General features: G+C 41.5%; 2 protein-coding genes across 4 annotated transcripts in view; one reads left to right on the forward strand and one right to left on the reverse strand.

Moving 5' to 3' along the window:
* LOC101858984 overlaps positions 1-11,010 on the reverse strand; it is a 28,474-nt gene extending 17,464 nt beyond the window's left edge. For 2 of the 3 annotated variants that reach the window (XM_005111857.3, XM_035973327.1), the window contains exons 1-9: positions 10,920-11,010; positions 10,012-10,105; positions 7,602-7,748; positions 6,394-6,501; positions 5,751-5,879; positions 5,133-5,227; positions 4,559-4,625; positions 3,713-3,737; positions 123-2,578 (exon numbers count right to left, since the gene is read on the reverse strand). In XM_005111857.3, the coding sequence (XP_005111914.3) occupies positions 123-2,578; positions 3,713-3,737; positions 4,559-4,625; positions 5,133-5,227; positions 5,751-5,879; positions 6,394-6,501; positions 7,602-7,748; positions 10,012-10,105; positions 10,920-10,951 (3,153 nt within the window). In that variant the 5' untranslated portion in view covers positions 10,952-11,010. The remainder of the gene's footprint in view (positions 1-122; positions 2,579-3,712; positions 3,738-4,558; positions 4,626-5,132; positions 5,228-5,750; positions 5,880-6,393; positions 6,502-7,601; positions 7,749-10,011; positions 10,106-10,919) is intronic. The other variant, XM_035973328.1, reaches the window with a different exon arrangement.
* A 241-nt stretch (positions 11,011-11,251) lies between these two features.
* Positions 11,252-27,546, forward strand: part of LOC101859613 (clustered mitochondria protein homolog) — a gene marked incomplete in the record, with an annotated part of 39,682 nt that continues 23,387 nt past the window's right edge. Inside the window, 19 exon segments of the mRNA XM_013090087.2 lie at positions 11,252-11,671; positions 15,475-15,680; positions 16,164-16,335; positions 16,688-16,831; positions 17,246-17,358; positions 18,189-18,258; positions 18,798-18,882; positions 19,569-19,647; positions 20,461-20,611; positions 21,292-21,428; positions 21,989-22,080; positions 22,506-22,608; positions 23,453-23,573; positions 24,113-24,204; positions 24,650-24,690; positions 25,109-25,163; positions 25,806-25,884; positions 26,754-26,859; positions 27,406-27,481. Of these exon segments, the coding sequence (XP_012945541.1) occupies positions 11,557-11,671; positions 15,475-15,680; positions 16,164-16,335; positions 16,688-16,831; positions 17,246-17,358; positions 18,189-18,258; positions 18,798-18,882; positions 19,569-19,647; positions 20,461-20,611; positions 21,292-21,428; positions 21,989-22,080; positions 22,506-22,608; positions 23,453-23,573; positions 24,113-24,204; positions 24,650-24,690; positions 25,109-25,163; positions 25,806-25,884; positions 26,754-26,859; positions 27,406-27,481 (2,037 nt within the window).

The raw sequence follows: 27,546 nt of genomic DNA on the forward strand, positions 1-27,546 counted from the left end.
CAGAGGCAAAAAAAGAAAGAGGCATGGAGGGAAATTTTCCCGAGACTGCTCATGCTACAAGCGTGACAAGAAGAACAACAAAACAAAACAAAAAACACCACCACAAAAAACATTTCACTCACCAAAGAATTGATGTAGTTCTTGCTGCAATTTGTCGATCGCTTCAAGAGCAGAACCAGCAGCGTATCAGAGTGACCTTGAACATACAAGGTCAGCTCCTCCAGACCGTTGCTGGTCGCGTCCCACTTGGGCGAGCGTTGGGGCGGGGGTGAGGCGGCGGTGGTCGTGGCGGTACGAGCTGGCTCAGACGACGACAGATTTCCTCCCACACTGAACTGAGCAGTCTTTGACCTCTCCGCACCCTGTGACCTCTGACCCCCCTCTTGCTCCGACCCCGAGCCCGGGAAGAGAAATTTCTGACCCACCTTCGGATCTTGTTGTTCCGCCACGGGCGACAGACGGCCGTGCTCCGAAAACGGGGACATGATCCCGCCCTCAGAGTTCTCGCTATCCAGGAACTCAAACGTCAAGCGGTCTTTACTGGGCGGCCCGTCGTTGCCTCCTTTGGTGAGGGAGAGCTGTGAACCATCGAGGTCCTCCAGCTTCTGCTCCGAGTGGTTGGAGGAGTCCTCGCCGCTGTTGCTGCAGCGCTGCGTGTCGAGAGAGGCGTCGATCTCCTCTTTACTCTGCACGAGAGCTTTCCGAACATTGATCGCGTTCTCTTCACTCATGTGTCCCTCAAAAACGTTATTGTTTCCCGCATTCCTCTCCTGCCATCCTTCATGAGGTAAACTAGCCCAGCAAACAGTTCCAGTCGATGTTTTTGTTACGTTATCAGCACCGTCGGTTTGAGCACCGCCACCACCAGCCGTTTTGTTCTCGCTCACAACAGGAGAGTCAGTCACACGTGGGGACGCATCAAGCGGAACATTTTCCAAACCGGAATCTTTGCCTGCAACGTCAATGACAGGAGAATCTGTGGACTGATTCTGTCCTGTTGAACTGAGGTTTTGTGTGTCGGCCCCACCCACCTGACTGTGATCTCCACTACCATCAGTAGAGTTGAGCTGTTTCCTCACCTGTGGGCGAGTATCAGCATCAGCATCAGGAGAGGTTGTTCGTGGAATCTCAACCGCTGTGACCTCATTATCAACGACAGAGACAGAATCCGATTCCGCACTCGCTTGACTTTCATCCTCTTGCTTTTTCTCATTGAGGATTTTTTCACCAGTCGTTTCAATAGATTTGAATTGATCTTTTCCCGTGAAAGAATTGCAAACACTAGAACTCTCAGCACTAGTATTGTCATTAAGTACCGCCGGGTTACAGTTACTACGAGACGCTGAGTCATCACTCTGAGGAAGTACAGCTGGGTCTACAGACGACCCAGATTGAGCAGCGTCTTCATCATCATGGCCGCCCGACCCACCACCGAGCACGTCATTCACCACCGGAAGTCCGTTAACCTTATTATCTGTGAGTGATTCCCCTTGGTGTCCGTTGCTACTACACTCATTACGATCTTTGGGCGCCTTCGTCATTTGTTCTTCCCCACCTTTCCCATGTGCATTCTCAATGTTCTCTTTCACATTTTCAGATTCTAGAGTAGGAAAAAGGGTGGAGTTTTCAGATGAAGAGGAAGAAATGTGATTTACTTGCTGTGTGTTACAGGAATCATTCGAGGGCGTAGGAGGTTGCTTTGTATTTCCCCCATCTTGCCTCTGATCATCCGCATCGTCAAAGTCAGTTTTCAAATCTCCTCCGTCTGGAATTTCCTTGTTGCCCACGTTATTATCAGGTCTCAGATCCCCAACAGCATCACGATCTTCACCATCGCGAGCAGACACAGGATCATGAGAAGACCTTAGCACTTGTCCTTTCTCTGTGCATGCTCCAGCCTCCTCACCTGAAATCACAGGAATATCAACCACCGATTTGTCCGCAGAAAAACTGTCTCGAGTATTTCCCAGGCCAGGACTGAGCCCCGCGGGTTTGTTCTGATTGGCTGCAGTGTCTCCATCAGCGTGCACCTCTACACTGACCGTTAGGTTGGTCAAATGCGGAGTGACGGTGTCCGAGCTAGACGTGAACGCGTCTTGTTTCGTCGCCGGCGCGGAGCCAGGCTGATGATGTGAGGTGTGTCCGCTGACCCGACACTGCACCTCTTTGATGTCGGCCAGCTTCACGTTGTTGTGGTGGCCATCTAGCTGGATATCCTGCAGCGTGTCGAGAAACACGTCTGAGTCTGTGCCTGACGTGATGGCTGCAGACGTCGGAGACTTCATCCTCAGCCCGCCCCTGCTCGGTTTGTCCCTCGGCTCTGAGCTTGTACCGGCAGCCGAGTCGGAGAACAAGTAATTGGGATTCGAGTTTTTCAACAGTTGTGAACTAAATGGGGAGGACTTTTCTGCTGCAGATGTCAAAGGAGTTTTCCTGAGGTCTTCCTCGACGCTGTCTTGAGAGAGGGAGGAGGCGGACCTCCCAAACTGCTTTGACCGACGTTGTCCAAGGCTGTCCCTCTCCTCTTTAGGGAGGAAGACATAGAGGAGCCGCACCCCGCCGGGCAGTTCTAGGACTGCTGTCAGGTCATCCACAGCGAGGGATTGCGGAGGAGGGAGGGTGGTGGGAGGGGAGTGGGGGAGAGCGGAAGGGGTGGAGGGAAGAGGAGAGGGGAAGGGGAGGGGGAGGGGGGAGAGGAGAGGGAAGGGGAGGGGGGAAGGAGAGGAGGGAGGGGGGTTATAAGGCAAGATGGTTTGAGAGGAAAAGAGAGAAAATTGGGGGGGGGGGGGTTGGAGGTGGTGGTGTGGCAGAAAATCAAGAAAAGATTATCATAAAGTACATGCAAGTGTTCTTCTGAGGACAATAAAAAAAAGTAACTTTATGAGCACATTTTAAAAGTAAGAAATATCCTGTCCAAGGTCTCAAGGTCTCAAATTCAAAAGTCATAGGTTCATCTCTTCACTGTATATTGAAGAAAGTTGTGATTTAAAGACTTAGGTGACACTCTTAGCAAAGGTTTGCCCTGCCTACAAGCTAGGCTTTTCTTTAGATGCTTAGGGTGAAGTTTGTGAGTCGGGACGGGTGGGGGGTGACTTGTCTACTGGGTTAACTTCAAAATTGGAATGTTTTTTTAGATTAAGTTAGTGTTTTGCGGCACTTGCAGCACAATAAGGTCATATAAGTGCCACAGACTAGAGGTGTTGCAAGAGAGTAACAAACACAATAAGGTCATATAAGTGCCACAGACTAGAGGTGTTGCAAGAGAGTAACAAACACAATAAGGTCATATAAGTGCCACAGATTAGAGGTGTTGCAAGAGAGTAACAAACACAATAAGGTCATATAAGTGCCACAGATTAGAGGTGTTGCAAGAGAGTAACAAACACAATAAGGTCATATAAGTGCCACAGATTAGAGGTGTTGCAAGAGAGTAACAAACAGAAAAAAAAGGAGGAGAGATCAGGAAAATAGATGTTTGATAGGAAAGAAGGAGCAAAATTGGAATGTATCTCAACTCAGTACTTTCATTTTAGTTATAACCAGACAAAGCCAACAGATGATTAACGATCAGCGTAAACTCAAAAACTATAACATCACTGTCCTTGTAATATCATTTTCGTTAGCACTTGACGAACACCACAGAAAATAACCGATCAGCGCAAACTCAACAACTATAATAATGTGGAATCAGTAAACACATTGCCATACTCACAGGAGTTCGCTCGGACACAGGGGAACTGAAACAAAGTTTAGAACATGGGAGGTCATGGGAGGTCACAGGAGGTCATGGGAGGTGACAGGAGGTCATAAACACATAACAGGAGTTTCAAATTAATAAACTGTTTTCAACCAAGAGATGGGAAATTTTAAAAAATCCCAACAGTGTAAATTTTATTTTTATTAATATTAATAATAATAATAATGATAATAATAATAATAATAATAATAATAATAATAATAATAATAATAATAACAATAATAATAATAAATAGCATTTGCATGGCGCATAACCCCGTTATAGTTATATTAACTAGTAATAGGTCCTTTCAACACTGACATAATGAGCTATGAACAAGAACTGGAAGGAAGACAGAAGAGCAATTAAGAAAGATTGTACTGTGATTTATAACAGAAGTGAAAGGTGAAGATACAATTCGAGCACTGCTAAGTGACAAATAATTAAAACCAATATTGTTTGCTTGAGTGAACTTCTAAGCTCCTTAAAAATAAAGAATAACATGAACATTTGAACATAAGATGGGGAAAAGAAAGTAGAAAGGGAGGAGAGAGAGAGAGAGAGAGAGAGAGAGAGAGAGAGAGAGAGAGAGAGAGAGAGAGAGAGAGAGAGAGAGAGAGAGAGAGAGAGAGAGAGAGAGAGAGAGAGAGAGAGAGAGAGAGAGAGAAGGAGAGAGAGACAGAAATAGAGAGAGAGAGAGAGAGAGAGAGAGAAACTCAGAAAGAGAGAGAGAGAGAGAGAGAGAGAGAGAGAGAGAGAGAGACAGACAGAGAAAGAGGGAGGGAGAGAGAGAGAGAGAAGGAGAGAGAAGAGATAACTGACCTGGTTATGGGACATGAGAAACAGAAGCTTCCGGGTCAAACTGTTGCTGAGCTGGGAACACAGGACCCTGCACCAGAGATGGAGTCATTGTGGAAAGGTCAAGGCCATGCAAACACAAAAGAACGAATTGCGTCTTGTCTTATATATATATATATATATATATATATATATATATATATATATATATATATATTGTAACGGTGACAATTCTCATACCCATGGAGTTTAGATCTACCCTACGCTGACCTAACACCTTTTTCTTATTCGCAGCAGTTTTGAGAAATCAATTAATCAAATATGAATAAACCAACAAGCTCTTATCACAATCTGCAAAAGAAACACAGTACCTGTATACTGTTTTATCTACACACACACACACTCACACACATACAAACACACACTCTCTCACACACACACACACTCACACACACACACACACACACACACACACACTAACTCACACACACACACACACACAAAAGGGGGGGGAGGAGGAGAGGGATAACATATGTTGGTTTTTAAGGTATTAAATGCATAGTTCTGTTATCCTTTCTTTCCCCAACCCTCTGATGACCTGTTTCTGCTGAACAACGCTCCGGCGATGACACCTTTGTGTCGCAAACTTCGCTGCAGGATGTGAGAGGCATGGAGAAACAGGCCGCCCTGACTCTGTCGACAAAGACAAGAAGAAAAGTTAGAGAGTAAATGGTGGACGCAGAAAGAGAGTTGGACATTGAAATTGAAAAACAAAAAAAATAAAACAAAACCCAAAACCCTCAACTAGTGCAGTTGGACATTCAAACATTCAAATGGAAATTTTGAAAACAACAAAGCAAAACAAAAAACAACAAACCTTACCTTGTGCAGTTTGAAATCTAAATTTAAAAAACAACAAAGCTCACCTGGTGTAGTAGGACATTCAAACTGAAATTTAAAAACAAAAACAAAAACAAAAAACCCTCACCTTGTGCAGTTCAACATTGAAATTGAAATTTTTTTTAAAACCAAACAAAAAAACCCAAAAAAATCCTCCTCTCACCTAGTGCAGCTGTATATTGAAATTGAAATTAAAATATAATAGTGCAGTTGAACAGTACAACTGAAAAAAAATATAAACAACCCTCACCTTGTACAGTTGAACATCAAAATTTAAAAAACAACCAAACATTACAACCAAAAAACCTCCTCTCACCTTGTGCAGCTGTACATAAGGCAGGATCTGGAAGGCCTGGGAGAGAATGTCTCCCCTGAGCTGACACAGCGGCACGTACATGTCCCACACCTGGTTCAGCTCACGCAGGAAGTGATCCGAGGACACACGCTGTGGGGAACGAGGAGGGGGAGGAGGAGGGGGGGGGGGGGATAATGTTAACACGAAAAGGGGAGGAGGAGGATTAATGTAAACAGGAAAAGGGGGAGGAGGAGGAGGGGGGGGAGATAATTTAAATAGGAAAAAGAGAGAGGGGGGGGGATAGTGTTAGCAGGAAAAGGGGAGGAGGAGGAGGAGGTGGAAAACTATTAACACAAAAAGGAGAAGTGAAGGACGAAGAAAAAGGTTAACAGGAGAGGAGGGGGGGGGGTGGAGGAAGGATAACGTTAACAAAAAAGGAGAGGAGGAGGAATAAAATTCATAAGTAAAGAAGAGGAGGAGGAATAGAGTGAATTGGGAAAATGGGAGGAGGAAGAATAGAGATCATATGAAAAAGACGAGGATGAGGAGAAAGTGTTGCAGTTTCTGGCCAGTCTCTGGAAAATGACAAACTCAGAAACTGGCTTTGAGAGCTAACATTTTAAGAGATTCCAAATTGCCGTGGAGACAAGACACACCCACTGACCTCCTTCAGCGCCAGCAGACTGCCCTGGTAGAAGATGAAGGTGGACCAGACGTACTGCATGTGAGACACCAGGAACTTGTCCGGGATGTCAGGGCTACCAGCCAAGCCCTGTAATAGATAGATAGATAGATAGACAGATAGATAGATGGATAGATAGACGGAACAATGGATGGATGGGTGGGTGGGTGGATGGATAGATGGACAGATACATAGATGGATAGATACATATAGCATTTGTATAGCGCAAATCCCCTCTCAACAGCAAGCTCTATGCACTTCACAATCTATTCTATGATACCTATATATCTATAATACCACAGCACAACAAGTTATACACGTGATCAAACAGGCAGTCCATAGCAGCAACATTTTCTTCATCTCTGCTAACTCTGTACCTAACTTGGAATAATAAAAAGAACAGTTTATGCAAAAAGCAACGACACAGGCACTAAAGAAACAAAGACTAAGAAGAAGTAAAATGGACTCTGTGTTAGTGTGTCATTGCTTAAAAACTCCTCAGGAAGCTGAAAATGTTTCAGAATAGTATACAGAGAAGTCTGACAACGTTTAGCCTACATTCAAGTAAGGAAATGCACTATATCAATGCAATCTACGACCATTCTTCCTATTTTTAGTTACCACTTCGTCTCATCCCCTCCAACTATCTTTGCTTCTCTCCATTCATCAAGCTATTCCTCAATCTACATCTAAATACCTTTCTCCCCCCCCACTTCCTTTACATTTGAGACAAGTCTAGTTCTGTCAAAGCCTATCAACACACTTCATCACTTCTAGCATCCACACCAAATCAGAGTCAAAGCGATCAGATCAAAACATGATTTTTTAAAACCTCAAATGTATTAACAATTCAATATCTGTTGCACAGTTCTCCCATTCAGAAGACAAGTGTGTAATAGCAATAAAAAAGCTATCTAAGAGGAGAAATTTGATGGATGGGTGTTGAGCAGAGAGGGAAGTGAAATAACACATGAACGAATTAGAAACTGTACACCATTTATTTTGATTTAATTCCAAGTAATATGTGAGCTGAACAACCTTTTTTCTAAAGAAACCTGTAAAAAGACGCCGTTATGAGAAGATGACAAAAGGCCTATAGTCAAACTTCCGTAATTAGATTTTTTACATTTAAAATATACTTTAAAAAAACAATAAGGTGCTTCGAGGAAAATAAAAGCAAGGAGTCTCACGATAACAAAGTCCTCATGTTGCAGAAGAGCAAAATTGTGTCCAGCCAACTTCACCAGGCTAGGCATGCACTGAGGCAAAAACTCCGTGCAGAAGTCGGCCAGTCCGATGAGGCCTCCCACCAAGGCAATCTGAACATCTACGTCAACCTGTGGGAGAAAAGCGGAACTATTTCAAAAGTTGGATCTTATTTCTTAGATACAGGAAAATCCATCACATGATGAACCTGTTGTACTCAGGTGAAGAGGCATTAAAGAAAAATCTTAAAACAAATAACAGGAGTAAAAAATTAAATAGACTCACAAATAAAAAGGGAAACCTTAAAAGTGAAAGCCTTTTAACCGGAATATAATTTAGACCAACTGTGTAAAAAAAAAAAAGCTCAAAAGTAGAAAACAAATACAATCTGAAGGTCAGCGATGCAATGAACGCACAGACAAAATCTATCCCTACAACCGTGAAACAAGCATATTATGAAATGACATCAGTCCTCGTGTTACGTCTTGTAACTAGTAAAACCTACTTTGTACGCACTTCCAATATAAGAATACTGACGACGTAAAAACTTTACACCTGAAAACTATCACTAACTACATATATAATCCTTGGCAAACATTTTCCTGAGACTTCACTTATACTTGTCCTTCATTAAAAATTCAAAGGTTTTTTTGTGCTATTTTTCCGGAATTCAATAAAAGAAAAACAAGTCTGAAAACAACAAAAAGGTTAAGGTGCGCTCATTAAGTAGGGCTGGATTCTGCTCGGTTAATCGAAGGCTTGCAAAGCAGCGGACGTCTTGCGCTAGAGTCTTGCGAGCAGACTTGTGGTTTGATTTGCCTCCCGCTTGCTACCGGAGGGAACTGAGTTGTGACTCGCGGACAGTCCTGCTGTAGCCTACTGTGTCGTGACGTCGCGAACTCTTGTGGCAGTGGGCTCAGTACATATTATAGATTCTCTGGTTATTTGCGTTGAGAGGCTTGCACCAAAAGTGCAAGATCGGTTGGTTTTTTTTCATAGTTCGGTTGTAAAAAACAAAAAGCTCTATTCAATGCACTTTAAAATTAATATTGGATCGGCTATTCTTATGATGTTAAGGCCTGTTTATTTTTAATGTGCACGAGCCAAGCGCTTCATCGTCGCACGCAAAAGACCTCAGTTCGATTCCCGTATGGGGAGAAATTTTCACTGAGAACCTCCGTCTTTCTGCTGGGGCGTTGTTCCCTCTCAGCCCAGGTGGCCGTGACATTGGGTTGAAGTAGGCCTAGCCCGTCCCCTAAATGTTCTGTATTATGTCACTGTGAGTGTAACACATCTACAAAATAGGTTACATACATACGAAACAAAAGCCAATCACAACGACCCCTGGAGTTTTCCATTTTAGGGTAATCTAAGTCAACTTATTCTTATTACTACCAGAAACCTAGGTCTCTGTTACTACAATACCACGCTCCCTCTCACTTATCCATTCGCTTAGCTGATCAACGGCGGGAAGCTAAAAATAACTTCAGCTCTCTACGCCTTGCACCAAAACAAGCCCAGCCTCTCCCTTCCTCCACGGTTCAAAGTTCACACAGCGAGCAGTACTGTCTTGCTGTTTGAACACATCAGACTGTCTTGTCGCCATCGAGACGGTCCTACACCATCAAGCCCGTGCCGCTCGCTCGGTGTATCGAGACAGTACAAGTCAGCAGGTCAGGTTTCGAGCTTGTCCTGGGGCAAATCTCTAAGCCTAGCGCAAGTCAGTACTGTGTGAATTGTTGGGCCTGTGGCAGCGGACGGGATTTGAGGCTTGCGCAGGCCTTCGATTAATCGAGTAAACTACAGCGCCACGTCGCGCAGTGACTCTGTGGGCGAGATCTCTCACTCTCACTCTCCCCCTCTCTCTTTTTCTGACGTAAGTGGCTTCGTAGATTGCAAGCAGGGTGGGGATGATGAGGGGGCCTGACACGAGTGGCTTCGCGGATTGCTAGTTGCTGTGGACTTGAAGTTTAGACTAGACCAAGGAGGTTACAGTTTGCGCTAGACTCAACTTATCATGCTGGTGATTTGATTTGATGATTTGACCTAGTGATTTGAGGCTTGTGACTTGAACTAGGGGCTTGTGAGCACGAGCGGGTTTGCTACCGGGGTACAGCCCTCTATCATTAAGCAATCAATTACAGTGAAATAAAATACAGTCTGATTTATCTAATTATCCAAGACAGCTACCCACTGTAGAAAAAAAAGTAGTTGGGTTCTAAAGACAAGTGACTGCAATGCACAGTGTCATTATTCATTATAGAGAAAATGTAAAGGGAGGAAGTGGTTGTTTGTGTACAGGTGATTGCCTTAGAGCAGGTTCAAAGGTGTTCTAATCTGAAACAAATGGAAAAGATGTTGAGACATCATATAATTTCTTCCAAAAATCCTTACCGAACGAGGATAGAAATACAGAATGGCATCCTTGGGATCGTCCTCTTCGGTTTTCATTTTATGGTCGTAGATGAAAAACATGTGGCCTTCATGTCTGTAACAATGGGAAAGAACATCACGATAATAAGAAGTAGTGAAAGTATTGAAGCTTAGATGGGGTAGACAGACAAACATTTCATAAGTCCAAGAGGTTTGGGGCTAGGCTAACTCTACAGGGGATATCTAGATTCTAGATTCTAGACCTAAACGCGGGCAGTAGGCCTATTGCATACCCACGCTAAGTCATTTTTGGCGGCCTTTGAGATTTATAAGTCTCTGACTCTGTATGTATGCAATACAGCCCGCGTTATACAGGGTGCCAATTGACACACTCGGTTCAGTTTGGTTTGGTAGGTGGGGCTAGCCAGATTGAGGGCACAAAGCGACCATCGTGGCACAAACTGATCGCCTGACACGCAACCTTAAAAACAAACACCTCATCAAGTCAAGCGCATTTGTTTTCAGGATGCGAATCTAGCGATCGGTGCACTTGGTACAATAATTTTCTATATCTACAGAGAGTAATAACAGTGCTATGCATGTTACTTTTCTTTACTCTTGGCTAGGACAGGCCTGCCAATACTGCCATCCTAGTAACAGTGTAATGTCAATTAGATCTAGATCTAGATCTATATATATTATATATCTAACTCCAGTTCTCGTCTCGATGAATGATGGAATAAAAGCAAATATACCATGATTATGATAGAGGAACAGAAAGATCGATAACATGGATAAATATAACCGCCTCACAAATAATTCCCCATAGACGCTGGCTACTTAATGAATGCCACCAAGTGCATATCACATGCCGACACAAGAGATCACAAGCCAATGTAATTATGATTAAAGGGGTCATAATTACAAACCGAAAGGAGGATTTCCTTTCCCTGGAAGCCATCTTATGTTTTTGACAGTCATGTGACTTTCACGTTTCGTCGCTGAAATCCGGTATGCTGGCGACGCTGCCTCCCCGATTATCAAACGCTCAAAAGTGATCTTTAGTCTCTTTAAATAACAGCTTTATTAATATATTATTTAAGAATTCACATTATATTGAATTTAATTTAGTCTTTCATGACAAAGACATTTACTTAGTATTGATTTTGCCAATCTTTCATAACAGTTTCAGTTTTTTTGTTTTGTGATCAGAAAGTTTGCAGACAACTTTTTATCTGACCTACTCACACTGTTTTGTATGCGAATGACCTTAGGCCCTACTCTCAAAGACACGTTTAGGACGGACACCGCATGTGCATAGAATAACACGCGAAACTGCAAAGAAAACTTTCAAAGATGTTTTTTGCAACTGCATAGCTGAACCACACTGTTCAACATCGAAGAAAGTGATCTTGAAAAGTGCTTTATTTTATTTTGTTGTGTGCTGAGTGGATTGCGTTATAATCATCGTCCTTCAAAGGTTAAGTCTCCGCACGTGTGTTATAAAAGTCTCTGCTGTAGACTCTACTTTAGCACCCCTTCTCACTAGGAAAGTTGTTGAGGGCAATGGCAGGGATAACCGTGACCGAGGACAACAGAAAAGATGAGGTACAGAAAAAGGATCCCCAGTCGAAAGACAGTGGTACTGATTCCACGAAAGAATGCCTAACAAACGGACATGGTGAGGTTTTTATTTGTGCAGCTTTGATAACGTTTTTCATTGACTGTCTGCATGACGACAGAAGAGTTGTTGAGGGAACTTTTTTGCTTTGTTCATGTTGGATGAGTTTTCACAACGCAGGGGCAACATTTCTTCCTGAATGACTTTCAGATTCGTTAGTTCTTGGTTGTTTTTTTAATTATGTGTACTAGATCTAGATCTTAGAAGAGAGTTTTATTAGTTGTCTTCCAACTTTCACCATTGTGGTTTCTTCTGGACTGTCTTTGCAAGTTGTAGAGACTCTTTATGCTAGGCCAGTCTCCTCACAGCTGATTTTGATTTCCCCCAATTTTAGACAGGAAGGAGTAAAACTTGAAATTTATGTTATTTCATTTGTCTTGATCATCTTATCCCTTGGACCCCAAGCTGTTATCGATAACAATGTTGAAGCAGTTTTAGACTCGGTTGTCACAAAGAGACTAAAGATTCTATAATTCAGGAAATCAAAATGAGGTCGCAATTAAATGCTTTCTGAAGAAGCAGAAATGTTGCAATCCATGTGCCTGACCTCAATTTCAAGGTTAAGGTTAGTCATGTTAACCTCCAAAGCATGAACTTTGGACATATATTTTATAGTATTATCATAGGGATTAAGATTGTCGAGTAATTGAATGTAGATGATAGATCTAGAGGCTAGAGGTCTGATCCACAAGACTTAGCCAAAATTTTAGCAATGATATCACATGACATTTGTAGCCTACTTCTAAAACGTATTCTCATCAGTTGAAGCAGCTCATTTTGGTCAACCGCCTTAAAAGTTACTTTTTAAAATTTGTGGCCAGTTAAAATTAAAAGAAATCATAAATTTTAGGCGTGACGGTTTTTCACTCTGTGATTGTAAAGGTGCTTGAGCCTATAAATATGTAACATATATCTAGATCTAGATCTCTAGATCTTCTAGTTAGTGGAAATGAAAGATGACAGAGCACAATGTGTCTAGAAAATAGGAGTCGGGTTTTGAACCCAGGACCTATTAATGAGAGGCGAACACACGATTAAGAGCCGCCCTGCTGGTGGTCTTTCAAATCTAAAAGTTTGGGTGGGGTTTTTTTTCTTTATGAAGTGGCTAGCCGTACTTAAGTACGGCTAGACTGCCAGTCTAGGCCCTATCGACTCAAGCCTGTTAAGTACACAGGTCTCATTAGATCTAGATCTAGATCTAGTAATTATTCAGGTTCAAATACATGCAAGTCAGTAAGGCACCTTTTGGTTTTGTCTGAAATACAAATCCTTTAGGCATTGCAAACTTAAAATTTCATTTACAATTCAGCCATCAATATTAAGTACGGCTAGCCTGACAGTCTAGCCGTCCTTAAGTACGGCTAGCCTGGCTGCCTACCCGTACTTAAGAACGGCTAGACTGCCGGTCTATCCGTACTTACCTAAGGCCCTATTAACATTAGAAAACAGGAGGTTTAAAATACATGCACTGTCATTAAGGCACCTGATTTCATCTCAATAGAGGTACTCCACACTAAAAATTTATATATATTTACAATTCAGTAGGCCTATTTTTTTAAAATGGTCAGTCTAGCCATCATATTTAGAATAAGTACGGCTAGACTGCCAATCTAGATCTCAGACAGGTGTCAGAAATGTAATGCATGTAGGGAGGGTCCATGCGTCCAAATCATCGCTCTCAGACATTGCGTCATGTTTCCTTAGTTCTGGCCCTCATTCCAGTTTCTTTTCTTTGTTCTTTTGAATTTTGTGTGAATATTTCACTGATCTTATGGCTTTCTGCTGTCAGTACTAAAATGTTTAAAGTTCTAGGGGTAAACAACTTTTTTCGGCTGGTCAATGCCACATGCTCCAGGCACCTAGCGTTACCTCATATAATGTATAATTTTTCATTCACGTGCTGGGGCTCTAAATTTTTTATTTTTTTATTTTGTTTGTTTGTTTCCTTTTTAAAAAAATTGTTTATATAGCATAACTTGGGTAGCCTGTAAACCAGTGGTTCTAACGCCAGGGTTTTGGTGAGCCAGTCTCTCAATGATTCAGCAGAGGTGAAGATACACTCACGGTTCATCATATAAATATATATATATTATATGTTTCTGTTCTAATCACCCCACTGGTTTAGGGGATGATGAATGAGAATGATTGCGTTTAAAAATTACTTGTGGGGTTCAGTACCCCCATCAAGGTCAAAAGACGAACCACTGCTAAGTAGTATTATATAGAGAGACTAGATTAGATTCATGTCACAAAAGGAAGAAGGGGTAAGACTCAGCTGGTTGATGTTTCTTCTTTTGTGTTGAAATGTATTGAAAATAAAAAGAGCTTATTAAAAAGCCTCTGCCTCTGGTGGTAATTTCATATTGTGACAGTTTTGTTGCTGGGTACGTGGTTATTTATTCATTTTAAAAATAAAATTTTGCGTGTGTGTGTGCAAGCTGTTTGTGGTGGTTGGAGCTCAGTAGTGTGTGTCTGAGGCTGTGAAATAATCATGTGTGTGTGTAGCTGTAAAATGGAAAGAGGTGTGTTCTGATTGGCCTTGCTCCTAGCCACCTGATTTCATGTAACATTGACCTGGACCCCAGCGTCACGCCTGAGCGGTCGGCTAGTTTATCCCAGCCAAGTTTGTTACGGAGCATGAGGCTCATTTGCTTAATGACTGAGCTCCCAGACATTCTTGAGTGTGCAGTGCCACTGGCATGTTGTGTCTTGCTGCTGCTAGGAGTTGAAGCAATCAATGTGGAAATTTGCCATTCTTAGGCCTTTGTGTAGGACTTACCTGTGTGTTTTAATTTGAGGAACAACTGCAGTTATATTGTATTGTGTGTACACATCTCTGGGTTTGCTTGTTTTGGGGTTGTTTTCTTCTTTACTTTGACATAAAGTTTGTTTTGTAAATTCATTCAACTGTTTTTGTTTTTTGTTGTTTTGTTTTGTTTTTCTTGTTTGTTTGGGGGGGGGGTGTCAAGAGTGGTTGTTTGTACATAGTATAAAATTACAAGAGCAATGCCATTTGTGTATTATATAATATAGTATAGAGTTTGATTAAAAGTCTTTTTTTAAATGTGTATTACAGTATTTGACTATCTTTTTTACCTTGGTTTATTCTTTAAAAGAAGTTTGAATTGACTTGAAAATGCCAAATTTTTTGTTAGTGTTGCTACACCCAAGACATGTCTTCTTTCCATTTTCAGTAGCTAGCTGAAGTTTTTATTTCTGGTATTTCAGTCTCTTTCTGGTCACTTATTATTGCCATATTGTGATTTTACCCCCACCCCCATCCTCTTCAGATTAGGGGGGGTGGTGGGGTTGAGTTTTGGGGATTAAAACAGATAGAGACAATGCCAGGCGGATTCTGTTCCCCGCAGGAGGGAGTTGCTCAGCACCTGTGCCCGGTCTCACTCGTGGCGTTCGGTTTGTAGAGAAACACATACAGGCAGACCACTTTTACTAAACAGTCCTGTGTATGTTTTTTGTATGCGCATGAATTCCATGTCATAGTCAGCAGCCTTGCTTTATAAATTTATAAAATAAAACCTTAATGATGTTTTTTATCAAGTGAGGGAGTTTTGATGAAGAAAGGTAGCACTGCACTGGCCCTGACATATATGTGTGGTCCAAGTCCCCCTTATTTTTGCTACCTTCCTACATGCTACGGTTTATCATACTGTCTTTGTCCTTTGAAAAAAGATGTGGCATGTTAACTGTTTTCTGTGTCTGTTTTGAGGTGAAACTTTTCCTTTTTTTTTATTCTTCCCTTTTTTGACCAAAAATTTTAAGTAGGAACTTTTTCTCCTTTTCAGCCGAAGAGAAAATCATCCTTGATGGCAAAGCTGAGCAAAACTGCTGTGTAGGAGAGAAAGGTCAGTGTACTATGGAAAAGAAAGAAGACAAAGAGGGCGAGACAAAGGAGAATGAAGAGGAAAAAGACAAAGAGGTCCTGCTGATCCAGGACACTGGCTTCAACGTCGTCATCGTGGCCCCGGGCATTGAGCCCTTCGATCTGCCGGTGAGTGATGGGAGCTGATACAACAACCCCTCCAGACACAATGTTAAACCAAAATCATCATTTGCTTGCGTTATTTTGTGGTCTCGATGTCTTACAATAATGTGTCAAGTTTTGTACAGGTTGTTGTGGACTTGCTTCTGAAATAGTTTCTCTTGAGATATAAACAATTTTTAATCTGGTTTAGAATTGTTCGAAATACCCACCTGGCAGGGTACTGTTTTTCTTTATGATATTGTCTATAATAATATATTTGAAATGGTCTAACGATTAACATGTGCCCATGGTTTGGCTTGTGTAGAATCCCTGTAGCTGTGAGGTATTTTTCACAGTTTCTCCCTGTAGTTGTGTGAATTTTCTCACAGTTTCTCCCTGTAGTTGTGTGAATTTTTTCATGGTTTCTGCGTCGTTGTCTGATGTGTCTCACTGTTTCTGCGTCGTTGTCTGATGTGTCTCACGGTTTCTGCGTCATTGTTGTCTCCCCAGGTAAGCTCGATGGAGCTGGTCCAGGAGATCCACCAGGTGCTGATGGACCGGGAGGACACGTGCCACCGGACCTGCTTCTCCCTGCAGCTGGACGGGACCACCATGGACAACTTCTCGGAGCTCAAGGCCATAGAGGGGCTGAAGGAGGGCTCTGTGATTAAAGTTATTGAAGGTACTAATGTTAGTGGGGCACAGCAACGGATTTCCATTTTTGTTTGCTCTCTTACTCGGGTTTGTTTCTTGCTTTTCGGGGTTGGGTTGGCGTCATTCTCTTTGTAATAAAAACAACAACAAGCGGAAGTGCATCTTTCATTTTTCAGCCATTGCGTGTGTCTTGTGTCATTGATGGAGTACAATACTCAAAAATGTGATTTTGATTTAAGTCCTGCCTAACGTACTTTATTATAGTTAAATTCCAGGATAGTTCGTGTATGGTTGTCATGATATTTTTGTTTTGCCCATCGTTTACAAAACATAGTTTTCAGGAATTTTTCAAGTTGTTTTTTTGGTGTTTTTTTCCTCAGAGCCATACACAGTGAGAGAGGCGAGGATACACGTGCGTCATGTACGAGACCTCATGAAGTCTGTGGACCCGGCAGACGCTTACAACGGCGTCGACTGCGCCTCTCTCTCCTTCCTCAACACAATCACCCTGGGCGACATTTTAGGTCAGTGGTCTTTGTGAGTGCCCGTGTCCGTGTTGATGCTGTGCGTAATACTTGATTGTTGGGGCTTAAACGCGAGCTGTTGTACTCATAAGTTTATGCCGTATTCTTCTCTTTAGGTAGTGGCAATTTCTCATGCGGGAAGAGTTTCTAGTGTAAACTGTCTTTGTTTTGCAGTGGTGTATATATGAAAGATTTTTAATTAATGTTTTGTTTGTTTTAAATCTTTACCTGTATAAAAAAGAAAAATGGATGTATAAATTATCTTGAGTGTATGGTACAGATGCAAGATAAACTTTTGATGAGAGTTTAAGAACTATGTACAAGAGCTGACATTTTGGTGGCAGATCTGAGATAAATGAGCCCATGACTGGGTCACCTGGGTGGACTTGTAAGGAATGTCATTCTCTCCCTCAGACAAAAAGCGCAGCAAGCCCGACTCTGTGGACTGTACCCCACCTGAGGCCATCATCCCCAACTCCAAAGACAGACCTCTACTTCCCCTGCACCCCGGCATCAAAGACTTGAAGGTAAACCAGGCGAAAGGGCAATGCTACTGACTGAAGTGTCTTTGGGCCTTTCCCAAAGGGGGGATAGTAACATGTTCTTATCCACAGTAGAAAAGTAAATGGGCTGATTTATCACTGTCATGCTCATACTGTGCCGGAACAACATAGGCGGAACTGATGATTTTTCTTTCCTCATCCTTACTATCATCATTTTTCCTCTACTTCTTTTGTATGTTTGTCACTTTCTTGTGAACTGCTATTTCCGGGGTGCCTTGATAGTCGAAGGAGACTTTGTTCTGTTGAGGCTAGAGAGGTGAGCAGAGTAAGCCTGATTGCCTGTAAGGACTTCTCTGTTGACATCCACCCCTTGGCGCTCATATGACCTTATACAGTTGCGAGCGCCGTAAAACCTTACTAAGTCTAAAACCTAGGAGATGATGAGTGTACTTTTCCAACTGACAATAGATAGCCTCTTGCCCCAGTTATGTAGCTGTTTTCCCCTATTAATAATAAATGGCATTTATATAGCACTTAACCCCAATTAAAGAACACAGGCTCTGAGAGCTATTCAGTGTGTTTCCTTGTTAACCTCATAGTGAAGTGTTTTGTCTGTATTTTGTCCATTTGTGTTGTCTGAAACACTGGTGGTTTGGTTCAAGGAATAATTTCTGTATAGAAGATAAGATAAGATAATACTTAGTTATCGGAGAGGGAAATTTTCCTTGGCTGTACAGGACCGTAAAATTACATGCAGGTATACATAAAAATGAGTATAGCTGTGCCAATTGAATGAGATCCAGCCTTGCTTTATCAGACCAATCAATATACAGTCCTTCTTTTTCTGTGTTCAGGGCTCTCGGTGCTTGAAAGTGCTGACCTACAGCGGCTGGAACCCTCCCCCGGGCAACAGGAGAATGCACGGTCAGTTTTATGTTTGATGACGTTTCCCTACCTGGTGTTTGTGTCTCCTACAATAACTGTGAAGCAATAATGTGTGTATCTTCTTATGTGTATGGTCTTGAAAAGGGGATGTGTCTTTGTGTGTCTGCAAAGATGTTTTATACTATGAGCTGGTTTTGTCTCTGAGTGTGAAATCGAGCACCTTGTATATTTGACTATTAACCGGACTAAGGTTGTCTGAAAATTGAACTTACATTTTGTTTTGTTCAATGCAACTAAGGAACAGAAAGTTATTGGTTCTGTATGACTGTTGACCTGAAGGTGTTTGTTGTATGACTGTTGACCTGGCATGTGGTAGGGGGTGGTTGGCGGATGCTCTGGTGTGGTTTGCTTCTTCTTTCCTATCAAACATCTATCGTCTTTATCTCCTCCCCTCCTTTTTTGTGTTTGTTGCTCTCTTGTAACACCTCTAATCTTCGCCACTTACATGACCTTATTGTGTTGCAAGTGCCGTAAAACTGTTACTAAAAACTAAACCTGCCATGTGGTATTCCCCTCAGGTGACCTACTGTACCTGTACGTGGTGACCTTGGAGGACAAGAGGTACCACGTCACCAGCTGTGCCCGGGGGTTTTACCTCAACCAGTGAGTTCTTTTGGCTTTCGGTTTGTTTTTTTTACAAGACACATATGCATCGGGGGGTTTTACTTCAACCAGTGTGTTCATTTTTGTAGGGTTTTTTTTTGGTTTTTTGGTTTGTTTTTTGGGGGGCTTTTTGCTAGACATACCTGAGATTGAAATTAAGAATACTACCAAGTCTTTTGCTTTTGTTGTACATCCACTTTTGGTTCTCGAGTTTTTGTACAGTTTGAGTATATTTGTTGCTCTGACTCTTGTGTCAAGTGTGCATGCTTTATGTTTGGTCTCTGATTCATTTCAAATTTCTGTGAAACGGAGAATATTTTGTTTTAGTGAAAGTCTAGGAAATAATATTAGACACTGCCCCCTTTTTTTTTCTCCTTGTTGTACCTGTTTTGGTTTGTGTGTCCCCGGAAGCGTGTAGGATGTATGTTTGTCCAGTGAAGGATACAGTTGACAGGTGCTCCTTCTTTCCTATCAAACATCTATCGTCCTCGTCTCTCCTTCTTTTTTGTGTATGTTACTCTCTCGTAACAGCTATAATCTTCGGCACTCATACGACCGTATTAAGTTGCAAGGGCTGTAATACCCGAAGTAAAACTAAACTAAAACACTCAAATAGAGTTATTTAAAAAAATTATGCTTTATAGTTTTTCTCGAGGGGGAAAATGATAACTTGAAAATTTTTTCAGATCGACGGAAGATGAATTCAACCCCAAGCCTTCACAGCCAAAGTATTTGTCTCACTCTCTCATCGACTTGCTCAACCAGGTAACTCTTCTTGTCTGCTGCCTTTTTGTTCCTCAGTGGTTCTGCGGGTGCTCTAGTGTGGTTTGTTCTTTCTTTCACATCAGGGATCTATTGCCCTTATCTCTCCTCCTCCTGTTTTTTTTTTTGTTTTATTGCTCTCCATTGACACCTCTAATTTTTGGCGTTTATGTTTAAAAAAAACATTGAGTTAATGAAAGCAGTTAATAGCTTGTGTTTCCTCATTTCTTTGAAGCTACAGGTCTGTTTTGTGTATGTTGAAGATTTTTTTGGGGAAAATTGTATTCTGTGAGTAAATATAGAGAACATTTATTTTTTTGTGTAAAGAGAGGTGTTGTTTTGGCAAGTAGTCTTTTACCTCAAAGGACAATGTGTTTTGTGTGGGGCCGACAGGTTGTGAAGGGTTTCGCCTCTCTTGGTAAAATAACGGATTACATTTCATTAGTGATACGGACAGAACTTTTCTCATTGGCCCTATTGTGAAATGATTATGTTCCTGATGTATTGAGTTCATGCCTTTGTTTGACTAGCTTGAAAACCAATTGTCAAGAAATGAGTGGAGGAAATTAAGATTGTGCCAATTGTTTTTATTCCAGGCAACCTTTTTGTTCTAGAGACGTGGGTGTTTGGCGGGTGTTCTCATGTTGTTTGCTCCTTCTTTCCTATCAAACATCTATCGTCCTTATCTCTCCTCCTTTGTTGTGTATGTTACTCTCTTGTAACACTTCTATTCTTCGGCACTTACATGACGTTGTTGTGTTGCAAGTGTCGTAAAACAAAAAACTGAGCTCTGTGTCTGTCTGGTTGTTCCTGTAGATCAGCCCGGCCTTCAAGCGTACGTTTTCCCTCCTGCTGAAGAAGCGCGGCCAGAAGCACCCATTTGAGCGAGTCCCCACCCCGTACCAGGTGTACGCGTGGATGGCCCCGCAGCCGGACCACCAGGTGGACTACATCAGGGCGGAGGACGGTGAGTGCGGCACGGGCGTGTCTTTGTTTGCTCGTCTTGGTACAGTTACAGGAAGTCAAAAAAACTGTCGGGATGAGGCTTTGTCTCTTCTGTACAACTACATGCTTAGCTGATCCGTACAACTACATGCTTAGCTGATCCGTACAAGTACATGCTTAGCTGATCCGTACAAGTCGTGCTTAGCTGCTCCGTACAACTACATGCTTAGCTGATCCGTACAAGTCGTGGAATTATGAATGTGCCAAGAGGATAGTATATATGAATTGGTTTCACCGATGTGATCTCTACGAGTTTTGTGTGGGCGGCTCCTCATATTCTCGCTCTATGTGTTTAGATTGGGCGTTGGCTGTGCTTTGAATTAGCTACAAACATTACTGGTAGTTTTGTTTGTTGTCAAATATACTGTTTCTCCTCTATTGACGCTCAATAATGTCACTTTCATAATAAACACAAGTGCTGAAATCTTTTCTTTTGTTCAACTAATAAGATGAATATTTGGAGTGATTTTCTTTTAGTCAGAAAGTTTTTTGTTACTGTTTTACATTGTATTGTATTGTAAAGTGCTCAGAGCCTGTGTACTTTGATCGGGGTTGAACGCTAAATGTCAATTATTATTATTATTGTTATTATGACACCGGGTTAGCTAGTATTTGACCTTTGCTTGTGACCGCTATCTTCAGCCTTCTCCACCCGCCTGGGTTATGAGGAGCACATCCCGGGCCAGACCAGAGACTGGAACGAAGAGATTCAGACGACGCGAGAACTGCCAAAGACCAACCTGCCTGAACGCCTCATCAGGGAGCGTGCCATATTCAAGGTAATGTCCGGCAAACAATTGGTGGTTTTGTAAATTTCTTTTGGTTTTTATAAAAAATTTCTGTGCTGATAGATATTTTTCTGTGTGTATGTATATTCTACACTGAGTAGTCAATGGTGCTTTTGAATGATCTCGGTAGGTGGTTGGAGGGCGTCACTTGTAAGTCCAATTTCTTTAACTTTCCCTTCTGTTGTTTCTGTCTGTCTTACTTTTCCCCAACACTACATGGCCATTATTATGTCGATGTGCTTCTCTTTACTCACACAAACAAACAGACAGAATCGTCTCGTTCAACTACAGCTGTTTCGAGCTCTGATTTTGATCTGTTGATTTGAGTGGTGGCTTGGTGGGTGCTCTGGTGTGGTTTGCTCCTTCTTTCCTATCAAACAACTATCGTCTTTATCTCTCCTCCTTCATTTTTATGTTTGTTGTTCCCTTGTAATACCTTAAATCTTCGGCACTTGTATGACCTTATTGTGTTGCAAGTGCAGTAAAACTCCTAGGGAAAAAAGAAAATGAGTGGTGTCTCATACTCTGATTTTGGTTGTCTCCTCTTCCAGGTGCACAGTGACTTTGTCGCTGCGGCTACCAGGGGAGCCATGGCGGTCATCGACGGCAATGTCATGGCCATCAACCCAGGGGAGGACGCTAAGTACGTTGTCGCCATACTGTCTGCCATAACTGTTTTATATTGTGACAAGGTTACTATTGATCGGGGGGGGGGGGTAAATTGGGGAAGATTTTCAATCAAGTTTCTCCACCTGTGCTGAGATTTTGCATTCCTGATCAGTTCAGTACGATCCTCACAGACTGGGTTGAAGTAAAGAAAGTGGAGCATAAAACATGTACAGTATTTAAAAATTATTTTGACACTTTTTAGTATCATGGGGGAAAAAGGTTACATTTTCATCAGTTTGTCAATGTTGGTGATTTTAGTCTGCAGCTATATTTGAACAGGACTGAGGAACCTAAAGACTTCAAATAACTTGATTGTTTACTGGTCTGGTTTTAATATTTTTTGTTTTCATCTCTTACGACATTCTTTAACATTCTGGGTTTTTTTATTCCCCCCACCAGAATGCAGATGTTCATCTGGAACAACATTTTCTTTAGCCTGGGCTTTGACGTGAAGGACCACTACAAAGACTTTGGGGGAGATGCCGCAGCTTTTGCCGCTCCTGTAAGTAGAATCTTGTCGTAGTTAACCATGGTGGTGGCTGAACTCAAATGTTTTGTTACAATATTTTTTTGAAAAAGCTATTGGTCTCTTTGTAATCAAAGATGAGCCATTTGATGGGTAGCAGGGCCATCTGTTTATGTAAATCAGAATATACAAATATTTTTAAATTCCCATGTTTGATGTTGTATGTGTAAGTTCCCTTTCTTCAGCTCTCATATCTGGCTTGATAATTATTTCCATGTTTGCTGTGATACATGTAAGTTTCCTTTCTTCAGCTCTAATATCTGGCTTGATAATTATTTCCATGTTTGCTGTGATACATGTAAGTTTCCTTTCTTCCTCTCTCTTTTTTGTCATATTTCTGTAAATCCCCTTGGCGGGTACTCTGGTGTGGTTTGCTCCTTCTTTCCTATCAAACATCTATCGTTCTGACCTCCTCTCCTCCTTTTTTATATTAGTTACACCTCTAATCTTCGGCACTTATATGACCATGTAGTGTTGCAAGTGCTGTAAAACTCTTACCAAAACAGACTCCTTAATATAACTGTGCACCCTTTAAATGATTCTGAACCACCGTTAATTTTTTTTCAAATTCGAAAGTTAAGTGGTTCGGAAGCTTTAGGCGACCAAAATCACAAAATTTTACAAATATAATAGATATAGATTTCCATGTTTACTGTTGTACATGGTTTTTTTTCTCTTATTTATTGCATATTTCTCTAAATCTAAATCCCCCCCCCCCCCCCCCCCCCCCCGGAGCAATGACCTCCAGGGTGTGAAGGCTTATGTGACCTTGTAGTCTTGCAAGTGCTGTAAAACTAAATCTAACTAAATCTCCTCCCAGAGCAATGACCTCCAAGGTGTGAAGGCGTACTTCAACATGGACCCTGACGGCCTCTACACTCTGGGCACGGTGGTGGTCGACTATCGCGGATACCGGGTCACGGCACAGTCCATTATTCCTGGTGGGTGGTCCGTTCTTCTGTGTGTGTGGGCTGTGTGTGGGTGTCTCTCTGTACTTTGTGGGGAGCTGGTGTTTAGTATTCTGCATGGGTGATTGGCGGATTCTCTGGTGTGGTTTGCTCCTTCTTTCTTATCAGACTTCTATCGTCCTTATCTTTCCTTCTCCATTTTTTGTGTTTGTTACTCAATCAAAAGGTGTTGTTTAGTATTGTGCGCAGTGCTGTAGCCTGTTCCATGTCAACTTTCATTTCTTTTTTTAAGTTTGATGTTTCTTAGGAATGCTGAATCTTGTGGTGTTGTTTAAAGATGCATTTATTGACATATTGTGGAAGTGTCCAAAGGTAAGGGTTTTACAAAGTATCATTTTTGTCAAGGAAAATAGGCAGAAGAAAATGGGGGTTTCCTAGGGTTAGATTTTGTTAGTATTGGGAATCATCAGTGATATATTTCATGTGGGATTTTTTTTCAAGCACTTCTGACTTTGTGAATACAATTGACACCTTGTTACTGAATGTTGTCCTGCTTTTGGTTGATGACTTAGGCATTCTGGAGAGAGAGCAGGAGCAGTCGGTGGTCTACGGGTCCGTGGACTTTGGGAAGACTGTGGTGTCCAGTGAAAAGTACAGAGAGCTGGTGAGTTCGGAATGTTCACTGTTTCTTGCATTATAGAAATGTAGGTTGTGTGTCCTGTGCTGACAGGGCATTTTGGCTTATGGGGATAATGACAGTTGTAGTAAGTGGCCAGAAATCTTTTGTACTGAAAGTTGTCGTATCAAACTTAATGTCACTATCATGGCTGGACATTTTCTCTGTGTATGCACTCAGCGATGTTCTCACCTCACATGTGTTGGCGTTCAGCGCGCATTCATACACACACCCCACCTCTCTTTTGTTAGACCGTAATTGAATTAAAGGTAATGCGTTGCTGACAAATCTGGCTATATTTATGTTTTATTGCAATTTTTGTGTATATATACATTTCAGGGTGACACCATGTCTTTATTTTTCTTCGTTATATTTGCTTTTTTGTTTTATCAGGATGCTAATCTTTGACTCTCCGGTATCTTTTCTTTTGCAGCTCCAGAAGACAGCTGCAGCCTTGAAGATCCGTCCACACAAGTAAGTCGTTTCTGTGGTGCAGCCACGCTGTCTAGCGCCGTGTTTCTGCACCGTCTCTATAGGACCTGTAATGTTTGATTTTGATAAGCAAGATTTTGTATTTTTTAAAGAGGTCAGTATTTTATCTTGCACTGAACTTTTTTAAAGTTAAATTTGTTGGAATTTTTACTTTATTTCTCTTCCTTAGACTTGAGTGAAATTGATATCAGAAGAATTTTGCTTGTTGGTTGTTTTTAAAAAATCAACTTATAACAGTTCATTTTTTAAAAGAAATGTTCTATTTTTTAGTGCTGCAAAGTCATATATATGGCCCCATTCATATTTTCCTAAAGGACCTACTTTATTTCATAAAAGGTGCTAATAAAAATAACACAGTGATTTATATTCTAAAACTGAAGGTGATTTTCTTTATTCTCAGGGTGCTCAACAGTAAAGAGGAGACCATTGAGCTGTACTCCTCTATAGAATGCAAGGTCGGTGTTGTGGACACTTTTGTCTTGATTTGAAACCCTTCAACGTTGTGTATGGGAATGGGCAGAGTAGGTGGTTGGCGGGTGCTCTGGTGTCGTTTGCTTCTTCTTTCCTATAAAACATCAGCTGTCTTTGTCTCTCCCCCTTTTTCGTGTTTTTTGCTCTCTTGTAACACCTCTAATTTTCGGCACTTATATGACCTTATTGTTTCACGTGCCGTAAAACACTTACTAAACAAGAATGGGCAGATTTGTTTTGTCAATGCTGCTACTGTTATGTCTGTGCTCTTGCATGACTGACTTATATATCTAAAGCTTTGTTTACATTTATTTGTTGGTGGGTGCTCTGGTGTGGATTGCTTCTTCTTTCCTATCGAACATCTATCGTCCTTATCTCCCCTTTTATGTTTGTTACTCTCTTGTAACACCTCTAATCTTCTGACGCTCATATGACCTTATGCAGTTGCAAATGCCGTAAAACCTGTACTAAAACAAACAACCCCCTCTGGGAAAAAATGTAAGTGCATTTGGTACACACGTTGCGTTCATGTTTTAAAAAAAGTTTGGTTGATATTGCCGGTAGTGGCTAAGGAGAAAAAGTTGTCCTTGAATAAAGTTGTTACAATTTATCTTTTTCCTTTTCAGGGAATTGTTGGAAATGATCAGAGGCATTATATTCTTGATCTCTTGAGGACTTTCCCTCCCGATGCAAATTATCTTCCAGGTAAGTTTGTTGGCTGTCAGTTTTTATTTTTAAAACTTCTGTGTTATGCAGTTTTGTTTTTCAGCAATTATGTGACCTTATGGGTGCGTTGCAAGTGCTGTAAAACTCCCATTAAACCTGAAACTAAACAAGTGCTGTAAAACTCCCATTGAACGTGAAACTAAACAAGTGCTGTAAAACTCCCATTGAACGTGAAACTAAACAAGTGCTGTAAAACTCCCATTGAACGGGAAACTAAACAAGTGCTGTACAATTCTCATTAAAGCTAATAATAGTCCTCCTGACTTTTGTTTTTTCAACCAAGATTATCGCACTCAATTCTTGTGTGTAATTCATGAAAGGATGAGTGACTCTGAGAAGTCATTTGATTTTTTGTTTGCTAAGTTTTCGGAGTGCATTTAAAAAAAAATTATGTGTCTTTCCTTTGATGCGCCAACACTTGTTGAATGTGTCTGAGACTTTTCTATCTAACATCTATCGTCTTTATCTCCACTCCTTCTTTTGTGTTTGTTAATCTCTTGTATCACATCTAATCTTCTGCACTTATATGATCTTATTGTGTTGCTTGTGCCGTAAAAATCTTACTAGAACTAAACTGAGAGGAAAGTTAATTGTTTGACAGAAAGTTTGATGTTTGCTGACGATGTCCATGTCTCTCTCTCTCCTTGTTGGTGGTTGGCGGGTGCTCTGCTGTGGTTTGCTCCTTTTTTCCTATCCAACATCTATCGTCTTTACCTCCCCTCCTTCTTTTTCGTGTTTGTTACTCTCTTGTAACGTCTCTATTCTTCGGCACTTATATGACCTTATTGTGTTGCAAGTGCCGTAAAACGCTTACTAAAACTATCCACATCTCTTTGAAACGTTCCCAGTGGAAGGAGAGGAGCTGGCAGAGTTCATGAAGAACCACGGCTACCCCAAGAATCACCGCCACAAGCTGCCCTGTCTGAGGCAGGAGCTCATCGAGGCATTCATTGAGTGAGTGCAAACTTTTTCTCTCTTCTATGCTTTCCTTTCTTTCTTTTTTTATTTCTTTCTGTGAGTTTTTGTGTTTGATTTTGTTGTTTTGGTTTTTTTTGGTGGAGTTTTTTTAATGTCCCACGTCCCTTTTTCAGGTGCCATGTTTGTGGTTTCATTTGTATCAGACAATCGTTGACTATGAAAATGTGAGAGAGTAGGTAAAATGATATTTCAGTACTTAAGTGAAACAATAAGAGAATATCAGTCACAAAGATTAAATCTAAAAGTGTTTGATAAGATTATTCATCTGTGGGTTAGGTTTTTTAAAAGCTTTTGTCGCCTACTTCAACTCCTCCACAATGGATGGCCATCTTGGACAATTTCTAGCTTCAGCATCTATTTACTGGAACATTGAATAAATTTTCTTTGTGGTTGCCAAATTCCATTCTGGTTTCATTTGGGGGAGAGAGCATTGTCTTGTATGTAGATGCTGTAAAACATACTGATATCAAGAAGCGGGTAAATTTAGTCGATTTCAATGTGCAGCTATCCGTTTGTCCCCAGGAGCCGATACCTCGCTTTTGTGAAGCACGCGGCTCTCCATTTCCAGACTCTGCAGAAACAGCCCAAGAAAACAGAGGTATGTCGCCCATTTGGCCGTGGGGAGATGGTGTTCCTGTGTTGCCTGTAGGGAGGGGGGGGGTG

This window comes from Aplysia californica, unplaced genomic scaffold (genome assembly GCF_000002075.1).
Source record: "Aplysia californica isolate F4 #8 unplaced genomic scaffold, AplCal3.0 scaffold01138, whole genome shotgun sequence".
In the NCBI taxonomy this organism is placed as follows: Eukaryota; Metazoa; Mollusca; class Gastropoda; order Aplysiida; family Aplysiidae; genus Aplysia; species Aplysia californica.